Genomic DNA, 16,898 nt, shown 5'->3' with positions numbered 1-16,898 from the left:
TTGTCATTACATACACATTATGGTTTTGGGTCAATGAAATATAATTATTATTAATTCATATCAGATAAACCGCGGGTGAAATAAATGAATGACATCTATCTAAAATATCCGATCCATAAAATATCTGTGTGCTTGTGTTCGTGACTCGGTGTGTGTTTTATAAATTGTTTTTTTTAACGTAAAGTGAAAACAGTGAATGAGTTAAAAAGAAAGAATAGGCCTGTTTACCTGTTAGGCCACTATCAGGCACCAGTTTTGGCAGCTATGCTGCTTTATAAGCTGCAAGGCAGCAGTGGGCAGTGCTGAGCACTTTATATGCCCAATTCTGTTCATATTTTATTTTGTTAATGTTGGCTAGTGGCCACTGGACTTTATTTCTGTGCGGGAAGTTGCAGTCACAGGCAGGCAGGCACCAGTTTGCAGTTTTGGTTAGGCTGGTTGCTTTATAAGCTACAATGCTGTGTGCAGTTAGCACTTTATATGCCCAATTTTGTCCAGATTATTTTGTTAATGTTGGCCATAATGGCCACTAGATTTTGTTTATGCGCGCCGGGAAGTTGCAGTAACATTGCACATTTTATGTTTAGTTTAATTACTTTGAATAGAACTGCTCAGTACCGTAATTTTAATAAAACAAAAATAATACTTTGAAAGATGCCGATTGCGGTATTGAATAATATAGTTAATGCGGTTGGATGACGGGTGGATAATTTATTTGCACACACGTGCATTAGGGCAAAGTGAGAGGACATCTGCGCATCTCTAATACACATCCATGCCTAAAGTTGTCCCACACAAGCCACCAGTCTTGAATGTAAATCATGTTTTGGGGTGAACGCTTTTGGCACAACTGCCAATAAAAGTGAATGTACTGTACTGTACTGTACTGTACTGTACTGTACTGTACTGTACTGTACTGTACTGTACTGTACTGTACTGTACTGTACTGTACTGTACTGTACTGTACTGTACTGTACTGTACTGTACTGTACTGTACAGCACAGCGTGTCTTTTCCAGGACTTGCAGGAATAACAGCACTGTTTAGCAGACTGCGCTCACTTGTGTGGGACAGCCAAGGCATGGATGTGTGTGTGTGTGTGTGTGTGAAATGACAACTGATAGAGTTTCATGAAAATAATAATAATAATTTTACAGCAACAAATCGTTTCAGTAGCAAAATGCTTATGAGTTCCACTGTACGCTATGAGGGCCACTGAGGTCTGCTGGGGAAACTGGACGACAGGGGCAATTCTGCAAAATAGACCCCTTGGCAAATCAAAATTAGCCCATTATGTAACTGTATTTAGTCCGGAGTTGTCAGTCTGTAACAAGGGAGGGGGACATTGGAATTGGGCCACAGACCTGATGGATGAGACACAGAGCTACCATGACAATACGGGGTGTGTAGGGTGGTGTTGATGGGGGGATGCGATGGGAAGGGAGGGGGTGGTTGATGATGATGATGATGGGGTGGCGAGAACTACTGTACCATCTGGGAGTTGGTCGCCATGCTGGAGTCTTTCAGGGCATTGATGGCGCTCACTATGCTGTTCTTACTGTTGTTGGTCGAAGGCTGGGGCGGAGACGCAAAGAGAAGGCATAGGGTCAATGACGAACGTGGGCACGCACACCACGCACACATCCACAAACTGTAAAAAGGACACAGTCGCACAAAGATGCTTGTATACATTGACATGTAAACAAGCATATAATGTACACACAGATGATCACACACACGCACGCGCACGCACACACACACACACACACACACACATCTGTGTACACAATGCAAGCACGCTGTACGATCACCCATCGTTCGGGGATGAGGGTGGGAGGGGAGGGGAGGCGGGTAATCTCGGTGGAGGCTCGCAGGCTGTTGAGCTAACAGGCTAAATGAGAGGGTTGAGTGCAGAAGAATAGCCCTTTAGATCATCCTTTTACTGCTTGACTAACTCTCTATGCCTCCGCCACTTAACTGCATGGAGTGACCCCTGGGGCAGGGGAGACGGGGATGGACACAGAGAGAGAGAGAGAGAGAGAGAGAGAGAGAGAGAGAGAGAGAGAGAGAGAGAGAGAGAGAGAGAGAGAGAGAGAGAGAGAGAGAGAGAAAGGGGAGGAAGAGGAGAAGGCAGCCGCGCTTTTACACAGGGACAGAAAGACAGATTTCCCATAAAAGAGAGCAACAAAACCTTGTAGAGTTGAGACAGGGAGAGGATGTGAGGGAGAAAGAGGGTGAGAGAGAGAGAGATTGAGGGAAGGGATTGTCTCCGCGATACCATCAGGGATGTGATCGGCACCACCATTCTGAACCACTTGAAATAAAGTGGATAAATGGATTTCTGTAGTCGTCCAAATAACACAATCACATCCCGGACTACTTTGTAGCGAGGGGGTTATTAGCAGGTGTGGTAGATAAATGAGAAAGAGAGAAAGGGGAGGATTTGGGGAGACAGACCAAAGACCATGGGGCTGAGCAGACATCCTTACCTTGGCTGAATCCGATTTCTTGTTGAGTAAACTTTTGCAAGCTGTGAGAGAGAGAGAGAGAGAGAGAGAGAGAGAGAGAGAGAGAGAGAGAGGAAGAGAAAGAAGAGGGTTTTAGTGTCCTCTCATCTCAGCATAAACTTTACTTCACTCAGTTCCATGCATCTTCAGCTCAACTCACCACCAGCCAGAGTATGGAGGAAGTTGCCATCGGAGCATCGGAAGGGTAGGCTTCAGAATGGATTAGTTTAGCAGGACGATACCCAGAGTGCATTGTACGATGAGTGGAACCCGAGCGGAGCACAATCTCTGTAACTAACCTCTGTACGCAGATGACACTTAACCTAACCTCACCTAACCTCACCAAACCTCACGCATGTGTAAACGTAGCCATAACCGTAACCAAGATTAATTATTTAAACCACAACAAAACCAGCGAATGTGATCCAGGGGTAAAGCACCCGTCCACCACTGCAGAGTCTAGGGGTGTGAATACACCGCAATGTATCCGGCCTGGCCTTGCGTCTATGCAAACACCATTGGCCGTGTTTGGGAGAGGAAGTCTCGTGGGAACCGGGCAATTGTGCGTCGCCGCTACAGGCTGGGCCAGCGGGGGTGTTGAACAGATGAGTAGGTGAGCAGAATGGCACACGAGAGCAGTGGCAACACAGAGATGTGTGTGGGTAGGCTTCAGTGGCATAACGAATACAATTGGGAGAATAAATGGGCAAAACTAATTGACTACTAAATGAAACAAACACATGTTTCATGCCTCAACATAATTGCCTGTCTCTAAACTCCACCGTCTCTTGCTGGTTGTGCATCATTGATCATGGGTATTGTCCTGCAAACCAATCTATTTTAAGTCCTACCATTTCATTAGCGTAAAATATTAGGTTATGGGGAATTGCTGGAGAATTTCTCTTTGGCCCATGGCAAATTGAATATATTTGATTGAAAATGATTGTTGGGCAACACAGGCGTGTCAGAATGGTGCATCTTCAGAAGTGCTCCAAAAATGACAATTTAAGTGCTACGTGCTATGACCACATTACTCAAGTCCAAGAGTCTTGTAGGCAGAAAGTTGTCTCCTCCAAAATTTTAAAAACAAAGCAACAGCGGAAATAGTCGATCTACCAGCTCACAACATGGCGCGATATTCCTGCCATTTTCACAGATTCTCTTTTAAAAATATGGTTAATTCAAACTGCCCAGGTAACAGCCTACGTTTAATGCACCAATCCGGGGTGTTTTCCTGTTGGGCCTTCGCAGGTTGCTACACTCTGCGGAATGCATCACCACACCATCATAACGCATTCATGGCCATCTGGGGGATACAGAAAACCTGAGAGCAAAGTAAACTTTTGTTCTCTCTCCATCCATTTCCTGTTTGTCTGGCAGGTCTGAACCAGAGTGATGGTCAGTCCTAAACAGCCGCCAAGACTCTTTATGTGGACGAGTCAGGTTAATGTAAATCAATGCTTTCCTTTAAAGGTTCCAGTCATCACTGCCGTCTGGTTGTTGCTACCCCTTTCTCTCACACAGCAGACAGCACACACATTGTTTTTTTTATATAGATCATTTATATATATTATATGATTTCACTCTAAAAAATAATCGCATGTTTCTTACCTTACGATAACAAGTGGGAGAAGGAAATGGGGAAGAAAAAAAGTGAATATAGAAATCGAGGGCACAGAATTACAATACATGAGAAGGTCAAGAGGGGCATAGCGTATTTAAGATAGCACGCCTGTGGAATTATCATGCTCCATGATCTTAGCGTACGTCTAGATGTTCTATTTTGGCTTGGCCATGCAGCATTCAAAAAGGAAACTACAGGCCCCAGGATGCATAGCTTTCATTCCACAATACAGGAGGAGAAGAGGGCCGATTGGCTTGTGCCCTTTTAAATAATCAGGACTAATGCCCCAGGAGAGCAGCCGACAGGCAGGATGCTCTCGGACAGCATGGGGGGGCCGTGTTCCAATAATAATCTCACAATGCTGCCTTTTCCCCCGCAGGGAGCATGATCACTGATCTGACAACGGCTGGATGGGTGTAAAACCAGCTGATCTACAAGTGGAGTGGGATGAGCTACTCCGTCCACGTGTCAGATAAGTGATTATTACCGGTGGAACAAACAAAGCATTGGGGCCTGATTTATACTTTGTGCAACACATGAGGAGCTTGTAGATCGGCATTTTCTTCTGTGTGCGAGCCGGGCGCACGACCAAGCACAAATCAGGCTTCAGGAAAATAATCTAAAGGCACGCCTCAGAAGTATATACTGTACTGTAGCAAGTACTATAACGGGACATCTACATGCGAGAGGCAGCAAGGCAAAAACAAACATTATCCTCATTTAAGACTAATAAAACAAATACTTCCACGTTTCCGTCATACTGTCTTAGGACATTGATTGGGTAAAGAGGGGGAGGTTCATAAGCAAACCGCAAAGCCTCGTCTCAGCCATTCTAAGGAGGGAGTAAAGCTGGCAGTTGAGAGCCACGGAGAACAGCATTGGCGGTAGTCGAGTGTCACCCATCGGATGAATGAGCCAATCAATCAGAGCTGAGACCAACGAGGAAGTCGTGGGAAGGGTTTGGTCTGAGCTTCCGTCACGTTGGAGCGATGATGTCATATACGTCACTGGGTGGCACTTACGAGCAGGGCGATCAGTCCGGTGTCTGCCTGACTTTTACAATCACGCCACCACTTTCATTCCGGAATCGCAGGGCACTCCCATCATGCATTGCATTCATCAACATTGCTTCAAACCATTCTCTAACCAGTGGCATTTTTTCCTCTCGACATGTCTTCTTCTCACAATGTTTCAGTTTCATTCAGTGTCTCCAGATTGATCCTAGGATCAGCTGCAGAGCAGAAGGGCTTCTCTAGTCTTTAAGAAAGGAAACGGTGACAGAGAATCCGGTCTGCTCTACACCTTGTGCTGCCTGTGGAAGAAAAATCCCAGGAGCCACCATTGGCATCGCCGACCTTCACCAACCCCCCCACCCCCCCGCTCCTCTCGCCCCGCCACGCCAGACCCCTCCCGGCGAGACGAGAGCAGCAGTCCCCGTTTAGATACTTTGATAGAAGAATCCAGCCTTCACTCCTCAATGAAGTCATGTGAGGAGGCGCTTGATTTTGTTATTCTTTTCAAAGTGCTAAACCTATGAGGAGGAAAAGAGGGCAACAGGACGGGGAAAGGGGGGGGTGGGGCAGGGCTCGCTGGGGATTTGTCAGGAAAGGCCGCCGCACATATACACTGACAGTGTACATGTGTACTGCGTGGGCAGACCGAGACAAGCCCCCGAAACAGCCCCTGCCCTCCCGCCCACCTCACAGTCCAACTCCCTCCTCCACAGCACGTCTCGACCTCTGATCAGTCGACGCGCCCCCACTCCCCTAAACCTCCCCTTCCGCCCTCTGAAGGTCAGACGATGGCAGCACGCCAACCCAGCTCCTGCCGGCTCCCAGCAGTGTCAGTCGCCCCCCAGATACACGCCACTCCCCATCCCCCCCATCCCAACCCCGTGATAAGCCCTGGACATTGGGAGTAAAGGGGGGAGGGGAGGGGGGGGGGGGAGGGGTAGTGGGATGAAAGTGGAGGAGAGAGGGGAGTGGTTGGGTCAGGAAGTTGGCTAATGTTCCCTTAATGGCAAAGATAAATATCTTGTCATTTGGGACTAGGGTGGAGGAAGAGGATATGAGTTGATGACTTGGTTGGTGTGAACTACAGAAATAACACGATTGATGGACGTTAAGGAGAGGCTTGTGTGTAAAATGGTAAATGGACTGCATTCATATAGCGCATTTATTTATATAGTGTTTTATTTATGTGTTTTTTGTGTTAAAAGTGTATGATGATGTCCGAGTTGTGCTCGTTGTGCCAAGTAGGGCAGTGTTGTCATATACAAATCTACAAGCCCATCTTTAATCTACCACGCATATCTACAAGATATCATCACCGCGACGCATCGTGGTCATGTGGATCTGCTATTTTCGGTGCGTGACAACTACTGTAAATACGAGCTTAGCTGAGTGCACGGTGAGTAACATTTGGTGCAAAATGGGGATGACCCGTGTCTGTCTGGCTCTCTGTGTGTGTGTGTGTGTGTGTGTGTGTGTGTGTGTGTGTGTGTGTGTGTGTGTGTGTGTGTGTGTGTGTGTGCGCGCGCGCGCGCGCGCGCGCGCGCGCGCGAGAGAGAGTGTTTGTGTGTGTTAAGTAAGAGCGCATGTTATTAGAGGTTGAGGGCAGGCTTGCAGAGGCTGCGTGCAGGGTAAACTATGAGGTTGAAGGAAAGGGGAATGAGCAGGGATGAATGAGCCCATTAAGATGAGATAACAGTTCGGTTGTTTTGTGCCGTTGTTCATTTCTTTTATCTCATCTTAATCTCGATGATTGTTGTGAGTGGACCCCCCCCCCCAAAGAAATATATATATAGCCAGGAAGTAGGCGTGTGTGTAGAGAGGAAGTGGATGGGCGTGTCTCTGGGACGTACCTTCCTGAGCCAGCGAGGCAGTGGAGGAGGCAACAGCAGAGTTGGTATGCTGCCGGCCCACTATTGGGACAGAAACGCTACAAGTTGGGAGGAGCTATTATGCAAGGTATTATTAGGACGGCCTTCACAGTGCGTATTAAAAAAAAATATATATATATATATATATATAACTCACACCAACTAATATTATACTGTTCAACCATGACTCTATAGCAACCAGCTGTTTCCAACCCTGCTCCTCAAAGGGATAGTTCATCCCCAAAATGACCTTTTCTATCAATTACTAATACTCACATGATGCCTTGAATTCATGGGGCTTTTGTTGTCGCATAATCATTCCCGAATCTCCGGTAGTAGACTCAAAGAGTCTCTGGTAGTACTCAAAGAATCTCAAGTGAGTCTCTGGTAGTAGACTCAAAGAGTCTCAAGTGAGTCTCTGATAGACTCAAAGAGTCTCAAGTGAGTCTCTGGTAGTAGACTCAAAGAGTCTCAAGTGAGTCTCTGGTAGACTCAAAGAGTCTCAAGTGAGTCTCTGGTAGTAGACTCAAAGAGTCTCAAGTGAGTCTCTGGTAGACTCAAAGAGTCTAAAGTGAGTCTCTGGTAGTAGACACAAAGAGTCTCAAGTGAGTCTCTGGTAGTAGACTCAAAGAGTCTCAAGTGAGTCTCTAGTAGTAGACTCAAAGAGTCTCAAGTGAGTCTCTGGTAGTAGACTCAAAGAGTCTCAAGTGAGTCTCTAGTAGTAGACTCAAAGAGTCTCAAGTGAGTCTCTAGTAGTAGACTCAAAGAGTCTCAAGTGAGTCTCTAGTAGTAGACTCAAAGAGTCTCAAGTGAGTCTCTAGTAGTAGACTCAAAGAGTCTCAAGTGAGTCTCTAGTAGTAGACTCAAAGAGTCTCAAGTGAGTCTCTGGTAGACTCAGAGTCTCAAGTGAGTCTCTGGTAGTAGACTCAAAGAGTCTCAAGTGAGTCTCTGATAGACTCAAAGAGTCTCAAGTGAGTCTCTGGTAGTAGACTCAAAGAGTCTCAAGTGAGTCTCTGGTAGACTCAAAGAGTCTCAAGTGAGTCTCTGGTAGTAGACTCAAAGAGTCTCAAGTGAGTCTCTGGTAGACTCAAAGAGTCTAAAGTGAGTCTCTGGTAGTAGACACAAAGAGTCTCAAGTGAGTCTCTGGTAGTAGACTCAAAGAGTCTCAAGTGAGTCTCTAGTAGTAGACTCAAAGAGTCTCAAGTGAGTCTCTGGTAGTAGACTCAAAGAGTCTCAAGTGAGTCTCTAGTAGTAGACTCAAAGAGTCTCAAGTGAGTCTCTAGTAGTAGACTCAAAGAGTCTCAAGTGAGTCTCTAGTAGTAGACTCAAAGAGTCTCAAGTGAGTCTCTAGTAGTAGACTCAAAGAGTCTCAAGTGAGTCTCTAGTAGTAGACTCAAAGAGTCTCAAGTGAGTCTCTAGTAGTAGACTCAAAGAGTCTCAAGTGAGTCTCTGGTAGTAGACTCAAAGAGTCTCTGGTAGTAGACTCAAAGAGTCTCAAGTGAGTCTCTGGTAGTAGACTCAAAGAGTCTCTGGTAGTAGACTCAAAGAGTCTCAAAGAGTCTCTAGTAGTAGACCCAAAGAGTCTCAAGTGAGTCTCCGACCGGTCATCAAATTATTGGCTTAGAGATGCGACAAAAACATAAATCTCCATGAATTCAAGGCTTCGTGGGGTGTGTAATTGATAGAAAATAAGTCAGTTATTGGGTGAACACCCTTTAACACTACCGGTTTATAAATGATGCATTTTCTATCCAAACAGGTGGTTACAAAAGGGCGATATCTTTTGTAAACAAATAAGTGCTAAATAGCTGTGATGTTCCCATAGCAACCATGGCTATAGACTATGGAATGTTTAGTCAGTAACAGTGTCTCCATGTATCTCTCTCTCTAGGTTTTTAATAAACAGGAAATACAATTTCCAGGCCAGGATACAAATTTAATCCAATCAGCAGAGAAAGCTCATACAGGATACAGGATAAACAAGTGGGATTTTAAGTGATGAAACCAAAAATTGGAAACTGGGACAATAATAAAACTCAAGCTGATAAAATCATCTTTCTCTCTCCTGATTGGATACAAATTGGTATCCCGATCAGAGAATTTCTTTTTCTGTTTGCCAAAGAGCTGGATACACCTTACAATGAATCCAACACAACTCTACACAATGACAGTGCTGTCAAACAAGTCCAGGTCATGAAGCTATCCATCTATGCAATCTGGATGGAAAAGGTTTTAATCTGCAACACAATCTTATACAATATGTAGAGAGAGGTGTCCCTGCTTCATCACTGCCTCAACTAAGGGGTCCTTGACTTGAAAAACATTGAAAATGCCTGCTCTATAGAAATAATTACCATTAGAGCACAGAACTTTTAACTATTGCAACTGGTCTTGTTTAGAAAAAACATTGCCACCGACACCGACTTGAATTGCTTTCACCTGGTAGGACAGAAACAGAAAGGTTACTTTAGTAACCATGGTTATTTAAGTAAGTGAGCGAAACATTTCGCTTATGGGAGGTTTTCCTTTGCAAAACCGAGCGGGCAGTTTGGTTTTGCAAAGGAAAACCTCCCATAAGCGAAATATTTCGCAAATGCTCACTTAAAATAACCCAGTAGCACCAGTGAGTGTTCTTGGGGAGCAGTGTTGGGAGCCGCGGTCCCGGTCAGCTATAACTTTATTAAAACAGCACATGCAGGCTACAGCCCTGTATTACAACAGATCCAACACAGAGGCTGGGATGAGGTGTGATAGAAATGGGCTAAAGCGAACAAAAAAAACCTAATATATATCAAGTCCGGCCCCTGACGGTTCACTATTATATAGGCCCTGCATGGCTGAAATCATTAGCAGTAGAATAATATGCTGGTGCCTTTCAGGCTGAAGACAGCTTGGGCTTCAAGCAAATACAACCTCTCAGTGGATATAAAACACAATCATAATGTTCACCTTTTTTGTCTCTCTTTTTTTTTTAAGCACCACACTTGACCCCAAACATAAAGCGCTCAATAAAATGAAGCACTCCCTCTCTCTCTCTCTCTCTCTCTCTCACACACATACACTCCATGTTCGATAGCAGAGGAGCACATACACACACACACACACCAGCAACGACAGAACACACACACACACACACACACACACACACACACACACACACACACACACACACAAAGGGGAGAGAAACATTAGCATGGGTAGGTTGTGTTATCAACAAGCCCACATCGAGTCTACATGGCAGACATACTGTAGATATGTTTGGGCTGCTTACAATTAAATCATGCTGCAAAAACATTGTATCACTATAAAACGTAACTCTTTAACACAATTCAGAAATTAACACAATGAACCTTATTGTAAACCCCAACGATTCAGCAAAGACTGTACGTTCACACACGCATATGGTTAATTATATACACTGGATGGTCGGGTTAGTGTGGGTGTGTGTGTGTGTGTGTGTGTGTGTGTGTGTGTGTGAGAAGGGGGGGGGGGGTCTACCCGTCTCCCTTCCTCCTCTCTTCCAGAAGAGTAAGAGGAGGGAGGGGGTGAAGGACGGCACCTACCCGAGAAGTTTCTGGACACCAGCATGGTGGTCAGAATGGCTCCCTGCAGGAGGAAACAGAGGAGCACAGATGTGACCGAGGGGCTCCATGACAGCGGTGGAAGAAGTACTCGCCTGTTTTACTTAAGTACAAGTATAAAAACTGCAGTGCAGAGATACTCTGTTACCAGTAAGGGTTCAAAAGGAGATACATAATTTACTTGAGTAAAAGTACAAAAGAATTGGCATCAAAATGTACTTAAAGTACCAAAGTTAGAAAGTACGCATTATGCAGAACGTCCCATTTCAAAGTTTTTAAATGTGTAAAATGTATTAAAATCTTTTGAAAATAGATTTGTGAGCTTGTAGATTTTTTTTCAAATGGCCCAAATGCATACAGAGCTGAAGGTGTTATATTAAGTGTGCATATAACATTTTATCTTGGCATCCCCCCCATGGGGAACAGAAATAGCAGAGCCCAGCAGTGGTGCTGGGGTGGCGGTGGGAGCAAACCGTGCATAACAACACCAGGAACGCATATGCAGAGGAAGGAACACAGGGAGAATCCAGACTCCAGGTGAGCTTAAATACCCCGCCCAAATGTTCAGCTGATTGCCACGTCAGCGAATGACATGTGGGTCTTGCATAAGACTGAATGAGCCCCTTGAGTATATCTGACTGAACTGACTCTGCAAGCTACGTATCATTAAATGTAGTGTAGTAACAGTACAATATTTCGACCTAAACATACCTCAAAATCATACTTACCGGTAAGTACGGTACTTGCATACACATAGTTAGTTACTTTATACCACTGCACACCATGAACAGGAAGAGATGGAGGGGAGGAAGGGGGGGGAGAGAGAGAGAGAGAGAGAGAGAGAGAGAGAGAGAGAGAGAAAGGCGAAAAGAGTGAGAGAAAGAGAGACAGAAGGCACAGATAGATTGGATGAAAAAAATAAAAGTACACTATAGTGGGTTCTAAGATGGTGACCTTGAGTTTTCGGCGAGCGTTGAACTTGCGGAGACACTCAACGGTCTCCTGCCTGTGCATCATGGAGGCCACTGTTGAACGTTGCTGTAGGAAGACAACAAATAAAAGTAATTTTAGACTGAAAGGTGTATTGAGTAGCCACTCTAGTCTAGACAGAGTATTGTCGTTACTTTAAAATAGTGACTCGAGTAGAACCAACTGTGTAAGAACTTTGTGTGTGTGTGTATGTGTGGGGTGTCTTGTCTGTACTTACGCAGACCCAAGGGTGCTTGAGTGCCTGGTCGGCAGTGATTCTCTTGGCCGGGTTGATGGTCAACATCTGGTTGATCAGGTTCTTAGCCTCTGGGGTCACCGTGTCCCACTCGGGAGACGGGAACTGAGGGAGAGAGAGAGAGGGACGGAGGGAGACAGAGAGGGAGAGAGACAGAGGGAGGCAGGCAGACAGGGAGGGAGGGAGGTAGGGAGAGGGGTAAAATATTTGTTTCACAATTTATCAGTGGTGTATATACTCAAGTATATACTCAAGCATTAAAAAGTACATAGCACGTTTTCTTGCACATAATTGCGCATGCATGGCAAGAGGGTCGCAAGAGTCCCTCCTTTAGAAATGTAGTAGAGTCAAAAGTACAATATTTCTAATTCAAATGTAGCGTGAAAGTCATCAGCTTGCAAAAAACAAAAAACTAATAATACTTAAAAAAAGTACAGCACTCAAGTAAATGTACAGTACCAAGTTACTGTCCAGTGTGACTTGTCCACCTCTGCAAAATATGGATTTGGAGAAAGCAGGGATGTGCAATCTGTTCCGAGTACTCAGGTACATGTACTCAAGGTGCTGTGCATTTGTTTTTATTGTTTTTTAAGTGTTAAATAGCTCTACATTTCCATAGTAATCATTGCTATAGTGTTTGTTGTAATGGTGGTCTCCGCGTCTCTCTCTCTCGCCATTAAAAAAACAAACAGAAAAATTTGCAGGTCGGGATACCAATTTCATCTAATCGCGAGAGAGAACTCAGACAAGATAAGAGGATAACAAGCGAAATTGGAAGTGAAGTGACGAAACGGTAAATGAGCTACTGTGACAAAATTGGAACTGGGACAGTATAAAATTGAAGCTGATAAATGGGTTCTCTTGATTGGATGAAATTGGCAACCCACTTGAAAATGAATTTTCCGGTTCATTAAAAAAAAGCTAGAGAGACAGGGCATAACAGTAGAGCTTTAACTTTAACAAAAAAACAAAACAAAACATAAACTTTGTTTCAACTAAACAATATCACTTACACCCCCTTTAGTCTCGCGATCTAATCAATGTGCGCTCATATATATTCAAATAAATCAATTAAGTCGTATTGTTTTATTAAAACGCCAACACGTAAGGCTTTCCATTTGAACAATCCAGCACAGAAAACCAACAAACTCTGCAGTGCTGATGCAGTCTCTCAGTGGATCTGTGAGGTAATAACATTACGCAAGCTCGCCCGTCGCCTCGTGCCTTCTCTGTATGCTTGAATCCCCAAATGAAAAACCATGGCAATGGCATGCTTATGATTGTCAAGTTGGCTGATGTAAATATTCTCACTACTCGTCTTGCGAGTGTGACTGTGGCCAGAATCATATATTCAGTTATTCACATTTATTAGCATTGTAAACACGTCTTTATTAATATTTGTTCAACCTGACATCTATATTTGGGGCATGGCATTATTATGCCAGTTTCGGCGAAAATGTTTCAAAACTTTATTCTATTTTCTATGAAAACAGGTCTACAAGTTCACAGCCTGATGTGACACGTTGCGAACTTGTTAGATCAGCTTTTTCTTTTTTTTGAGTATTCACAAGTTAACCATACCTACTCTTAAAACCGTTTACAGCACTTGATTTTGTTTTGGCACACTCCCCGTTTAGAAGACGCAGTTAACGCAGTTGTTACAAGTAGCCTATAGGTGCCTGGGCATTCAATGAAATTCCTCAAATGTGTGTCCAAGGCAGAGACAGAGAGTGTGTTCAGGAAGGAGACCCGATAGAAGAACCATCACTGATAATGTTCTTACCATATCAATAAAAAATATAGTTCCCATAGGAATACAGGCAGGCAGTGTCTGTGGAAGACCCCCCCCCCCCCCCCCCCCCCACACACACACACACACACACACACACACAGGAAACTGCATTGTAACCTGATTACCACTGAGACCAAGACTGGAGGTTACCCTTACCCCTGCGCTCGCTCACTCTCTTTCTCTCTCACACACACACACACACACACACACACACACACACACACACACACACACACAAGCCCCTCTGCAATGCGTCAGGGAGGCCCAGATAGGATCAATAGCTTTGGACTGGCTCTCAATTGGACACTATTAAACATTCACAAGCTACCTAGCCTGCACCCTGCACTGCACCCCCCCTTCCCCCAGACAGAGACAGAGAGAGACACACACACACACACACACACACACACACACACACACACACAGGCAGCACTATGTAACTTTTTAACAACTATATACTGTATCACAACATTATAAAGTTACATGTTGAAGCAATAATGAATCATCCTTCCATAAATGTATAGACTCCACCCATCTGACCACTTAACACGATATCAGATAACGGCCCATCAGATGGGTGGGCCGCATGCATTTTCAGAGCACGTTTATATCAATGATCAATCGGCTGAATGTGTTCCGGCTTGTCTCAAAGGAACCAACATAGTATGATTTAAAGACAAACTTTATATACTTGTTATACAATCATTAAAATCATAGTGTTTAGCCAATTATTCTGTGTCACTACTTGCAAGATCCTCACGGCCAACCGCTACATTAAGAAATATTAACAAACACAGACATGATCAGTTGTCACATGTGGGTATAGTCAGGCATACAGTATACTGTAATGATGGAGCCACGCACGCGCGCGCGCACACACACACACACACACACACACACACACACACACACACACACGCACACTTACATCATAGGCTCCAGCTTTGATCTGCTGGTAGAGTTTGTGCTGATCTTCATCCCAGAATGGAGGGTACCCCACTAACAGGATGTACAGGATCACACCTGGGACAACAAAGAGAAAGCAGTTTTTACAAAACAGGTCTACAAACTGTAATTCGGCCAGGCCTTGGCTTCCCCTTTTTTTTTTTTACACCAGTTTTCAAACCACACACACCTTACTGCTTTGAGCAGTTGAAAGGCACTTGTCCACAGCAAAATCTTGTGTTGAAACACTTGAACTTGGCACGTCTTAAAGGAGAATTCCGGACTAGATACTCCCCACATTGTTTTGTCCCAAATGGGCAGCCGTAAAAAGGTGAACCACCGTAACATAAAAAAGTGGGTCTAAAAAGTGGGCATCCTGGGTCGCCATTTTGAAAGATTAAAAGGGCACATAATGTGTTAAGGTAAGAAAATTCTCCTTTCGTCTCCACACTCTTTATAATTACACCTGTAGAGGGCCCAGGACAAGTGGGGACGTCTTAGGGTCTTTTTTTTAATGATATTAAACCGGATCTCTAAGATCTATTTTTTTTACAGGGCCGTTGCGAAGCAACGCCTTGTGCAGTGAGTGCTCAGCGTCATGTTTTTTGGCAAAAGGTATTTGGTTTTTTATAGGGACAAAAGAAGCAGACCCCAGTCAAGTAAGTAGGGTTTAATACAGTGGTTAATGCAGCAAATCATGGAAACCACACTCCCATCCTGTTTTCATTGGCTGTGCTGTGCGACGTCTGTTCACATGATGTAGCTAGCAATGTTAGCTAGATTAACACAGATTATCATCAAGTACTATGTGCAATTTGGAAACGGGTAATTAACATTTCCATCCACCACAGCTTGCCAAATCCGATTGTGGCTCGTCTACCGGCGATGCCATTGGCTGCTCTGGGTGGGCACTCGTCAGGAGTGTAGTGGAATTCTGGATTGATCGGTGAATTGTTGAGGCAATAGGAGTCGAGACAATATTTTAGGTTGTGGTGATGGTTATGTTTTAAAGGGATTGTTGTAATACATTGTTGTTGTTTATGATGTCACAGCCTGCAAATCCCACATTTATCAATGGGATTTGCCAGCAGATTTCACTGTTTTGCCTGTTTTGATTGCAGCTCAAAAGGCTTCCAAACAGCGAAAACTCCAGACCACAGAAATGTTCCACTGAATGTTTAAAGTTTAGTTTTTTTGGGTGTAATTGAGGTCATAAAACCTAAAGGAAAAACGAAAAATAAAAATGAATGCCATGAAACCTTTCATGTAAATGATATGTGGAGAAGTACAATGACACACAGCACAATAGTTATACTACTGTAGCTGCTTCAAGGACAGCCTGTACCAAAACAATAGCCGTCATAGTGGAGAGTCTGGAGACATCTACAATCTTACAAGCTACCAAATCAATCAATCAGACAGGTACAACTGAGGTGTGTCAACCCAATAGTTTTAGCCTGCAAACTGCTTAATAAAGATTTGCTGTAAATTATATCTGGCTAACCATAAAATAATAATAATAACAAGTTTGTTACTGCTTGACTTTGTTTTGAGACTCACCACAAGCCCAGATGTCTACTGGTTTGCCGTAGGGGTCCTTTCTCAGGACCTCAGGTGAGAGGTAGCCAGGGGTGCCTGCAAAACCTGCCCGAAAGAAAAACACAATTCACAATAAATGCCTTGCGTTTCTTTTTGCTTTGGTGAGGTTCAAGGGGCTCGCCAGCTAAATGGATAGATAAATATTACACCCGTGTGAAGTGATGGGCACTCTTATCATCATACATCATCTCAGTCCGGCTAATCAAATTTTGTGTCCTCACTTTTGTCTTCAATGCTTGTGTTTAGGCAATGTTTGTGTTTTTGTGCCTGAAGAAGGCACAAAGGCACCTGCCGAAACGTTGGTTCCTACTCTGCATCCTAATAAATAATCTGCACTTTGACTATCAGTGTGTGCGGCCACTCTTGTCTTTTTAAGACTTCTTTAAATGTTTGCGTTTACCCAAACACTCAAAACTGGCCATTCATTATCAATGGCATTCAATGTATGTGTTTGCACAAACACTCAAAACTGGCCATTTAATGTTTGTGTTTGCACAAACACTCAAAAATGGCCAGTCATTGTCAATGGCATTCAATGTTTGTGTTAGGACAATGTTTGTGTTTACACAAATACTCAAAGCTGGACATAGGAGAGTCTAGCACCCCTCAAAAAAGGGCATGGTAACGCATAGGCTTCAGAAGTGTGAAGCAGTCACTTCCATTATATGGGCACCACGGCGGGCCGTGCAGCATTCTTCACATGGGTGACCGCACTTGCCATGCATTTGGTTTGTATTTTATTTAA

General features: G+C 44.1%; 1 protein-coding gene across 14 annotated transcripts in view; it reads right to left on the bottom strand.

The window, feature by feature from the left end:
- Positions 1-16,898, bottom strand: part of LOC310874403 (calcium/calmodulin-dependent protein kinase type II subunit gamma) — a 78,272-nt gene that overhangs the window by 23,710 nt on the left and 37,664 nt on the right. For 6 of the 14 annotated variants that reach the window (XM_083787181.1, XM_083787191.1, XM_083787194.1 and 3 more), the window contains exons 8-15: positions 16,115-16,198; positions 14,538-14,632; positions 11,800-11,922; positions 11,547-11,630; positions 10,575-10,617; positions 6,994-7,053; positions 2,489-2,529; positions 1,491-1,574 (exon numbers count right to left, since the gene is read on the bottom strand). In XM_083787181.1, coding sequence (XP_083643307.1) covers positions 1,491-1,574; positions 2,489-2,529; positions 6,994-7,053; positions 10,575-10,617; positions 11,547-11,630; positions 11,800-11,922; positions 14,538-14,632; positions 16,115-16,198 — 614 coding nt within the window. The remainder of the gene's footprint in view (positions 1-1,490; positions 1,575-2,488; positions 2,530-6,993; positions 7,054-10,574; positions 10,618-11,546; positions 11,631-11,799; positions 11,923-14,537; positions 14,633-16,114; positions 16,199-16,898) is intronic. The other 8 variants (XM_083787189.1, XM_083787183.1, XM_083787190.1 and 5 more) reach the window with 3 other exon arrangements.

Source organism: Protomyctophum parallelum (genome assembly GCF_964188405.1).
Source record: "Protomyctophum parallelum genome assembly, chromosome: 17".
Lineage (NCBI taxonomy): Eukaryota > Metazoa > Chordata > Actinopteri > Myctophiformes > Myctophidae > Protomyctophum > Protomyctophum parallelum.
Note: the sequence above shows the minus strand (reverse complement) of the source record. Positions and strands in the feature narration are given on the sequence as shown.